The sequence below is a fragment of the Acipenser ruthenus genome, chromosome 13, assembly GCF_902713425.1.
Source record: "Acipenser ruthenus chromosome 13, fAciRut3.2 maternal haplotype, whole genome shotgun sequence".
NCBI lineage: Eukaryota > Metazoa > Chordata > Actinopteri > Acipenseriformes > Acipenseridae > Acipenser > Acipenser ruthenus.
In genome coordinates, this window is record NC_081201.1 from 10,800,135 (window position 1) to 10,811,063 (window position 10,929).

General features: G+C 43.3%; 1 protein-coding gene across 9 annotated transcripts in view; it reads left to right on the forward strand.

Annotated features, from left to right (window-relative positions):
• Nucleotides 1–10,929, forward strand: part of LOC117417980 (C-Jun-amino-terminal kinase-interacting protein 3-like) — a 119,799-nt gene that overhangs the window by 75,455 nt on the left and 33,415 nt on the right. For 8 of the 9 annotated variants that reach the window (XM_059035659.1, XM_059035665.1, XM_059035662.1 and 5 more), the window contains one exon: nt 1,266–1,454. In XM_059035659.1, the coding sequence (XP_058891642.1) occupies nt 1,266–1,454 (189 nt within the window). The remainder of the gene's footprint in view (nt 1–1,265; nt 1,455–10,929) is intronic. The other variant, XM_059035666.1, reaches the window with a different exon arrangement.

The following is a 10,929-nucleotide window of genomic DNA, read 5'->3' on the forward strand; positions in this document are numbered from 1 at the left end:
TACCTATAGGAAAATCTGAGACAAACAAAATCATATTCGGTAGCTTTACTGTAATTACTTTGTTAGCACCATGAGTCTTTTAAAAATTCAAATCAACTTCTAGCTTTTTTGTTTTCACAATATTTATCCTATACTGGCTTGGACTCTGTAGTTATAAACTGAACTGCAGCTTGTATTAGTGCTTGCACTGTTGAGATGTAGTCTGGCGGGGACAAAGTGAATGCAGGCAGCTGGAATGGAAACAAACTGAAGTTTCCTATAGTTAAAGCATAGTGAAAGCATGGAAAAGCATAGGTAAGCACTGTGAATCCCAGAGACATATGGTAAAGTATATTAAACAAAAACATGGCAAGTCATAGTATGGTAAATGCATGTATAACCATATAATTCCTGTATTGATGTGTGTGTGTGTGTGTGTGTGTGTGTGTGTGTGTGTGTGTGTACCTAAATTGATGTGTGTGTGTGTTCCTATATTGATGTGTGTGTGTGTGTGTCTGTGTTCCTATATAGATGTGTGTGTGTGTGTGTGTGTGTGTGTGTGTTCCTGTTTTGATGTGTGTTCCTGTATTGAGGTGTGCGTGTGTGTGTTCCTGTATTCATGTGTGTTCCTATATTGATGTGTGCGTGTGTGTGTTCCTGTATTCATGTGTGTTCCTGTATTGATGTGTGCGTGTGTGTGTTCCTGTATTCATGTGAGTTCCTATATTGATGTGTGTTCCTGTATTCATGTGTGTTCCTGTATTCATGTGTGTGCCTATATTGATGTGTGTGTGTGTGTGTGTGTGTTCCTGTATTGATGTGTGTGTGTGTTCCTATATTGATGTGTGTGTGTGTGTGTGTGTTCCTGTATTGATGTGTGTGTGTGTTACTGTTTTGATGTGTGTTCCTGTACTGATGTGTGCGTGTGTGTGTTCCTGTATTCATGTGTGTTCTATATTGATGTGTGTTCCTGTATTCATGTGTGTTCCTATATTGATGTGTGTTCCTGTATTGATGTGTGTGCCTATATTGATGTGTGTGTGTGTGTGTGTGTGTTCTTGTATTGATGTGTGTGTGTGTGTGTGTGTGTTCCTGTATTGATGTGTGTGTGTGTGTGTGTTCCTGTATTGATGTGTGTGTGTGTTCCTGTATTGATGTGTGTGTGTGTGTTCCTATATTCATGTGTGTGTGTTCCTATATTCATGTGTGTGTGTTCCTGTATTCATGTGTGTGTGTTCCTGTATTCATGTGTGTTCCTGTATTCATGTGTGTGTGTTCCTGTGCAGCGGCCAGCGACAGTGACTACCCGGCTGGAGAGATCTTCCTGGACCAAGGTGAGGGCGGCTCGGAGGAGGCAGGCGGGGTGGAGGGCATGCTGGCCGGGATCACCCTGGTTGGCTGTGCCACCCGCTGCAGTGTCGTCCGCAGCAACTGCTCCTCGCGCACAGACACACCCGTACTGGACAAGGGCCTGGGTATGTACCAGGTAGCCACAATACCAACCAGAGCAGGGCTGCCCAAACTGGGCTGCATGGATTCATTGCACCACAGAACAAATTCAACAAATACTCCTCTTTTGTTGTATTCAATAACAATACACTCATATCGCAATATGTATCACGATGTGATGGTCCTGGGGCCGGTTGTACTAAAGGGATCCGATCCTGCTCCTGTGACTATTGGGTTGTACTAAACGGATCAGCGTTGATCCTGAGCTCAGTCCTCTTGCTTCAGAGCAGGATCAGTGTCGGATCAGAGCTTGATCTAATGTTTTAAAACAGAGGAATTATTTGTAGACTGTAAGACGAGAGCGTGTGTCATGATCGGCAAAATCAGGTTTACTGCTTTATGTTTGCATCACGTCTTGTTGCAGATTAGGGCTATTGTATAGATTTTCATAAAAAAAAAAAAAAGAAAAAACACCAGTTTGGTTCAATCTGAACACACATTGCTGAATTAGCCAAATATCTACATACAGACGTGCTCAAATTTGTTGGTACCCTTACAGCTCATTGAAATAATGCTTCATTCCTCCTGAAAAGTGATGAAATTAAAAGCTATTTTATCATGTATACTTGCATGCCTTTGGTATGTCATAGAATAAAGCAAAGAAGCTGTGAAAAGAGATGAATTATTGCTTATTCTACAAAGATATTCTAAAATGGCCTGGACACATTTGTTGGTACCCCTTAGAAAAGATAATAAATAATTGGATTATAGTGATATTTCAAACTGTGGAATATTGATAGTTAGTCCCCTGGGTTTTAGTTACGTTTTATTCCAGTTGAGTTATTGTAACATGATCCCTGGTACAGCTCCAATAGCTGAAGGGGTCATGGGTCATGGGGATCCACGTCCTGCACAGATTCTAGTTCCCGCCCAGGCTAGCGTGAGCACCTTCTTGTACAGAAAAAATAAAGGAACACTTAATTAGAGTAAGTGTACGCGTGCCGTTTCTCTGAGTCAATAATTAGAAAGTTATTGAGTTTATCACATTTGGCGACGAGGAGTAAAAAAAAAAAAAAAACACCTAGAAGCAGGCTACACTTCGGACGGCAATGGCGACTTTTGGAAGCATTGGAGAGTTTGATGAGAGCACTGACTGGACGGAGTATGTTGAACGGCTTGGACACTACTTCGCAGCAAATGATATTACTGATGGAGGTAAACAGCGCTCTATATTTCTAAGTGTCTGCGGTCCGAAAACGTACAGTCTCATCAGGAATTTGGTATCGCCATTGAAACCTACTGATAAGAGTTTTGCTGAACTGTGCTTAATTGTTAAACAGCATAAAAACCCTAAACCGTCAGAGATTGTGCAGACTTTTAAATTTCACAATAGGTTTCGGCAGCCAGGGGAATCTGTGGCAACTTATGTAGCCGAATTGAGACGGTTGTCTGAACATTGTGTTTTCGGGGAGATGCTGGATAGGATGCTGCGTGACAGGTTGGTATGCGGTTTGCAAGATGACCGCATTCAGCGCCGTTTGTTATCGGAAACCGCGTTGGATTTTAAGAAGGCTGTGGAGATTGCTCAAGCCATGGAGGCTGCTGCGCAACAAGCTCACGATCTTAAACCGACCGCCTCAACACCACCTGTGATTCACAAGGCGATCGCAGTTGGTTCTCCTGCGATAGACTGCAGACAGGGTGAAGGGAAAAATATGTGTTACCGCTGTGGACAGCCACATGCTGCAAGAGACTGTAGATTCAAGGACGCTGTTTGCCATAACTGCAATAAGAAGGGTCACATTGCAAAAGTGTGTCGCAGTAAAAATCAGCCACGCCAACACAGAGGGGGCTGGCAACCCAAGATGCCTAAAGCTACGCATAGCTTAGAAGGGGAGGTAGATGAAGACGAACCTGAAGTTGTTTACAGTATGCACCAAGCAAAAACAGAGAAAGTAGAGCCTATTTATGTGACTGTGAAGGCGCAAGGGGAAGAATTGCAAATGGAAGTTGATACAGGGGCGTCATTCACAGTTATCAGTGAGAGCACGTACAGAGGCACGTGGCATGGCAAACAGTTACCCCCACTCAGTAAGTCTGCCATCAAGCTGTGCACGTATACAGGAGAAGAAATTAAAGTCATAGGCATCATTGCAGTGGAAGTGCAGTATAACCAGCAATCATGCACGCTACCAATACTGATAGTGTTTGGTAATGGACCTAGTTTGCTAGGACGGAACTGGCTGAAGAAGCTCAAGCTGGATTCGTCTAACTTGTATCATATGGGAACTACTAGTGTGCAAGACATTTTAAACAGATATGCAGTTGTGTTTCGGGATGAACTGGGAACTTTGAGAGGAACTAAGGCTGTCATTGAAGTGGACGGAAACGTTAAGCCCAGATTCTTCAAAGCCCGTACAGTACCGTATGCATTAAAAGAAAAAGTCAGTGCTGAACTGCAGAGATTGCAAAAGGCAGGCATCATTGAACCTGTTCAGTTTTCGAAGTGGGCTGCTCCTATTGTGCCAATTATGAAGCCAGATGGGTCAATACGTATTTGTGGCGATTATAAACTGACAGTGAACCAGGCCTCCAGACTGGATGCTTATCCAATTCCGCGAGTGGAAGATTTATTCTCCAACATTACAGGGGGGCAAGCCTTTACAAAGCTGGACCTGAGCCATGCCTACCAGCAGCTGCTCCTGGAGGACAGTTCTAAGGAAGTTTTGACCATCAACACGCACAAGGGGTTGTTCCGCTACACCAGGTTGCCTTTTGGGGTGTCATCAGCTCCAGGTATTTTCCAACGCACCCTGGAAAGCCTGCTAGCAGGTTTGCCCCACGTTCTCGTGTATCTGGATGACATCCTCATAACAGGTCCTGACCCGTCAAAACACATGCAAGTTTTGGAAGAAGTTTTGAAGCGGCTTGCTGATGCAGGATTGAGACTAAAAAAACAAAAGTGCATTTTCCTAGCGCCAGAGGTGCAGTATTTAGGTCACAAGATTGACACAGAGGGCATACACCCAGCAGAGGAGAAGGTCCGGGCAATAGCGGAAGCTCCGACGCCCAAGAATACCACAGAGTTGAAGTCATTTTTAGGGATGGTAAACTATTACCATCGTTTTCTGCCAAATTTATCAACGCTGTTGGCACCATTGCATCATCTACTACAGAAGAAGGTGCCATGGTGTTGGAAACCACAGCAGGAGAAAGCTTTCCAGTCAGCAAAGAAGCTTTTGCTAACATCACAATTGTTAGTACATTTCGACTCCAAGAAACCATTGCTCCTGGCATGCGATGCATCACCATATGGAGTGGGAGCAGTGTTATCGCACACCCTGCCTGATGGAAGTGAAAGACCAATAAGTTTTGCATCCCGCACTTTGGCTCCAGCTGAAAAAAACTATTCTCAGCTGGATAAAGAAGCCCTCGCCATTGTGTTTGGGGTAAAAAAGTTCCATCAGTACCTGTATGGACACCATTTCACTATTTGCTCGGACCACAAGCCCTTGATGAGCCTTTTCAGCGAGAGCAAGTTGATTCCACCGATGGCTTCAGGGAGAATTCAACGGTGGGCGTTATTGCTTGCTGGTTATGAGTATGAGATACGCTACAAGAGTGGAGAGACACACAGTAATGCTGATGGACTGAGTCGTTTGCCACTGAAGGATACACCCTCACATGTGCAAACACCAGGGGATGTGGTTTTGTTACTGGAAAACCTCTCCACTTTCCCTGTCAACCTAGGGCAAATACAGTCAGGATCCAGAAGAGACCCTATATTGTCGCGAGTCCTGACATACGTGAGAAGTGGATGGCCAGCAGAAGCCGAGATGGAAGATCTGAGGCCGTATTTTAGAAGGAAGGAGGAGTTAAGTATCCAAGACAATTGTTTACTTTGGGGAAACAGAGTCATTGTACCTCCGCAAAGCCAGGAGAAAGTTATTGCTGAACTTCATGAAGCACACCCGGGCATATCTCGCATGAAGAGCCTAGCAAGAAGTATGGTGTGGTGGCCTTGCATGGACCAAGCCTTGGAGAAAAAGGTTAGAGAATGTACCATTTGCCAGAGCACACGCCATGCACCGCCACCGGCACCGCTACACCCGTGGGAGTGGCCTGACAGACCGTGGGCCCGCCTGCATGTGGATTATGCAGGTCCATTTATGGGGAAGATGTTCTTGATCCTTATTGATGCCCACTCCAAGTGGATAGATGTTCATGTTATGTCTTCTGCTACTTCTCAAGCTACCATAAGTCAACTGCGGGTTACATTTGCAACGCATGGGCTGCCCGAGATGCTAGTGACAGATAATGGAACAGCATTTACTAGCGAAGAGTTCCAGCAGTTTTGTAAGAAAAATAGCATTAAGCATGTCAGAACATCACCTTACCACCCTGCATCCAATGGGCTAGCCGAAAGAGCCGTGCAGACGGTAAAGGAGGGGTTAAAGAAAATGAGGACTGGCACAATTGAAACCAAGTTGGCCAGGTTTTTGTTCCATTACAGAATCACACCTCAAACCACAACTGGGTCATTGCCGGCAGAATTACTGATGGGACGTAGACCACGATCGTGTTTTGATGTGCTGAGACCAGCAGTGGGAGGGAGAGTGAGAGCTGCGCAAGCTAAGCAGAAGTTTCAACATGATCAACACGCCAAAGTTCGCTTATTGAATGTAGGAGATACTGTTTATGTTCGAATGTTTGGAGTGGAGGATAAGTGGACACAAGGAACCATACTGGAGAAAGTGGGTCCAGTGTCATTCCAAGTGGAACTGACGGATGGGAGAGTGATTCGCCGTCATCAAGACCACCTAAGGAAATATCAGGCAGCGACCGTTCCACAATCTGAAAGACCAGAGGATGACAAGTTCCTTTGGGAGATGACTACAGCCCTAACCCAGTGCAGTTAGAGTTTTCAACAGAGGGGGTTCCAGTAGACCCAGAGCCAGCAGTAGATCCAGGGCCAGAACCAACATTAGCCCTGGCACCAGAGTTGCGCCGTTCACAAAGAGTGCGTAGAGCTCCACAGAAACTGGACTGTTAGTTTAGTTGTTCCTAGCTACGTAAGTGTTGAAAGTGAATGTAAGATAAAAACAAGACCAGTTTTAATCTGAGGTGGAGGGATGTGGAATATTGATAGTTAGTCCCCTGGGTTTTAGTTACGTTTTATTCCAGTTGAGTTATTGTAACATGATCCCTGGTACAGCTCCAATAGCTGAAGGGGTCATGGGTCATGGGGAGCCACATCCTGCACAGATTCTAGTTCCCGCCCAGGCTAGCGTGAGCACCTTCTTGTACAGAAAAAATAAAGGAACACTTAATTAGAGTAAGTGTACGCGTGCCATTTCTCTGAGTCAATAATTAGAAAGTTATGGAGTTTATCACACAAACTAATTAGTTTCTTTAATTAGTATCACACATGTCTCCAATCTTGTAATCAGTTATTCAGCCTATTTAAATGGAGAAAAGTAGTCACTGTGCTGTTTGGTATCATTGTGTGCACCACACTGAACATGGACCAGAGAAAGCAAAGGAGAGAGTTGTCTGAGGAGATCAGAAAGAAAATAATAGACAAGCATGATAAAGGTAAAGGCTACAAGACCATCTCCAAGCAGCTTGATGTTCCTGTGACAACAGTTGCAAATATTATTAAGAAGTTTAAGGTCCATGGAACTGTAGCCAACTTCCCTGGGCGCGGCCGCAAGAGGAAAATCGACCCCAGATTGAACAGAAGGATAGTGCGAATGGTAGAAAAAGAACCAAGGATAACTGCCAAAGAGATACAAGCTGAACTCCAAGGTGAAGGTACGTCAGTTTCTGATCGCACCATCCGTCGCTTTTTGAGCGAAAGTGGGCTCCATGGAAGAAGACCCAGGAGGACTCCACTTTTGAAAGAAAAACATAAAAAAGCCAGACTGGAATTTGCTAAAATGCATATTGACAAGCCACAATCCTTCTGGGAGAATGTCCTTTGGACAGATGAGTCAAAACTGGAGCGTTTTGGCAAGTCACATCAGCTCTATGTTCACAGACGAAAAAATGAAGCTTTCAAAGAAAAGAACACCATACCTACAGTGAAACATGGAGGAGGCTCGGTTATGTTTTGGGGCTGCTTTGCTGCGCCTGGCACAGGGTGCCTTGAATCTGTGCAGGGCACAATGAAATCTCAAGACTATCAAGGCATTCTGGAGCGAAACGTACTGCCCAGTGTCAGAAAGCTCTGTCTCAGTCGCAGGTCATGGGTCCTCCAACAGGATAATGACCCAAAACACACAGCTAAAAGCACCCAAGAATGGATAAGAACAAAACATTGGACTATTCTGAAGTGGCCTTCTATGAGTCCTGATCTGAATCCTATCGAACATCTATGGAAAGAACTGAAACTTGCAGTCTGGGGAAGGCACCCATCAAACCTGAGACAGCTGGAGCAGTTTGCTCAGGAAGAGTGGGCCAAACTATCTGTTAACAGGTGCAGAAGTCTCATTGAGAGCTACAGAAAACGTTTGATTGCAGTGATTGCCTCTAAAGGTTGTGCAACAACATATTAGGTTAGCGGTCCCATAATTTTTGTCCATGCCATTTTCATTTGTTTTCTTATTTACAATATTATGTTGAATAGAAAAATCAAAAGCAAAGTCTGATTTCTATTAAATATGGAATAAAGAATGGTGGATGCCAATTACTTTTGTCAGTTTCAAGTTATTTCAGAGAAAATTGTGCATTCTTCGATTTTTGTGGAGGGGTACCAACAAATTTGAGCATGTCTGTATCTAAATATGTAATCAATTCTAAAGAAATAATTCACTCCATATGTTTTTAAGGTTTTTATTTATTTATTTATTTATTTATTTATTTATTTATTGATCAGCAAAAATCTATACTGGAATTATTTCATTCAGTTGCCCCTACCACACAAATAAATCACAGAGATGTGCATAACAATAACTAACTGGTACATATTACAGTTCGTGTGGACAAATTACGTTAAATCTAAAAAACATTTTTAAAGTATCTAATAAATTAGCGTGTATATTAAGAAGAGCTACAACAATTTCATTTAAAATGTGCTATTTATCTGAACGCTAGAGCGTGTGGCATAATGCAAATTTAATGGGAGGTATGAGAATTGCCCTTAAATATATATCTCTAGAAACGTTGGGGTTTTTCCACATTTTTAATACGTAAGGTAAATACAGCGCTGCTATTAAAATGATGCTACTACTTTGTTGGTCTAAGAAAAGGGTGTTTTTAAAAAGTACTTTCAGCTTCTTCCAAATTTTAAATTTTATCACTGGTCTTTCTTACTATGTACACTAAACCACTGGATGAACCCAACCATGCAGGCATCTTGGAAGGAAATAGAACAGGAAATATTATCCCCAATTCGAATACAAGATATACTGTTCTTTGGCCTTACTTACAAAAGGTGTTCCCTGCACTATGGCCCCATAATCGCTTACACTGTGCAAACTTTCCGGGCAGTGGAAAGAACTTTGGGTCTTAATATTAAGTGGCACAGACACTCGCCCATTTGGAACAATGTTAATATTTTATCTGGTGGTAAACCCCTTTCCTTGGACTCCTGGGCCCGGAGGGGTATAAACGTGTTGAACGATGTAGCCGGTCAGGAGTCTATCCTAGAGTTCCAGGACCTAGTTTCTCGCTATAGTATCCCTAGCACCTCTTTGTTTTTTATTTTAGACTGAGATCTGCTTTAAAAACATATGGGGTTCCCTGGGGCTCCAACTTAATCCGTCACCCAGTAGTGGATTGGGTCCTGGGGGCAGCACCTAAGGGCTTAGTCTCCCATATATATAAGCATCTCACCTCACACTCCCCTGCCCCCCTCTCTTGTTCAAAACTATGGGAGAAGGATATAGCGCAATGGGGAGGGACTGTAGACTGGGATGCGGTGTGGGGTAGTGTCTTTGGAGCGTCTAAGAATCCAAATCACCAATTTATTCACTTTAAATTATGCCACAGAACTTATTTGACCCCCTCGTAAAAGGCATTTTATGGGGCTAGCCCCTCATCCTTGTTGTACTTTGTGCAACCTAGGAGTACCAGGCACTCTGATGCATGTACTGTGGGATTGCCCAGATGTTCAGCTTTTTTGGGGGCAGGTAGTCGATTCCATTTCTGCCATTATGGGGAGGTGCTTCCCACTGGACCCTGCCTTTCTTCTCCTGGGTGATGTTTCTAAATTTCCTCTCTCTGAGAATGAACATAGACTGTGGCTGGCAAGTATGACTGCTGCAAAAAAAAATGATTGTGCAGCGCTGGCTCCCTCCTCATCAACTCTCCTTGCGGCACTGGCTACAGGTGTTTTTAGACATTATTTTTTTGGAGATGTCCTCAGCCAGAATCAACGGAGCTAAAGCTTCCACTTTGCTGATGTGGAGAGACTCGGCAACTGCAATTAAGAAGTTACTATTGTTGTAATCAGTATGCATTGCTCATTTATTTGTCGTCAACCCATGTAACGAGGGGGTGGGAGGGGTGGAGAGGGAGGGTGGGAGGGGTGGGAGGGGCGCGAGGGAAATTTTTGCAGGGTCTTTCTGTTCACTTTGTATATAAATTTTCAATAAAAACTTAATTACAAAAAAAAAAAAAGTACTTTCAGCTTCCATCCACTTTAAAATATGCAGAAGTAGCTTCAACCTTTCAAAGTAGTTCCAAACTTTTAAACATGTTCCTGTTGTTTACAGGTAAGAACTCAACTTTATTAGGAATATATTGTGTTATTGTGTTCTCAGCATTATATTACGATAAATGTTTGTTTTGGTAATTGTGTATTTATTAAGTTTACAAATGTTTAGTAAATTGGGAAATGTATAAACTTTCAGTAATTAAATACAAATAGAGACGCGAGAGTCGGTGCAATGTATTTAAATTCCCAAAACAATTTTAAATAAGCGATATTCGTGATTAATTTTGTATAATAATTGTGTAAATCATGTAAAGTATTTATTTTTTTAATGATGCCAAGGAAACTTACTGCAGCAGATGAAAGACACATCATGCTTACTTCCCTTCGTAATCGGAAGATGTCCAGCAGTGCCATCAGCTCAGAATTGGCAGAAAACAGTGGGACCCTGGTACACCCATCTACTGTCCGGAGAAGTCTGGTCAGAAATGGCCTTCATGGAAGACTTGCGGCCAAAAAGCCATACCTCCGACGTGGAAACAAGGCCAAGCGACTCAACTATGCACGAAAACACAGGAACTGGGGTGCAGAAAAATGGCAGCAGGTGCTCTGGACTGATGAGTCAAAATTTGAAATATTTGGCTGTAGCAGAAGGCAGTTTGTTCGCCGAAGGGCTGGAGAGCGGTACACGAATGAGTGTCTGCAGGCAACAGTGAAGCATGGTGGAGGTTCCTTGCAAGTTTGGGGCTGCATTTCTGCAAATGGAGTTGGGGATTTGGTCAGAATTAATGGTCTCCTCAATGCTGAGAAGTACAGGCAGATACTTATCCATCATGCAATACCAT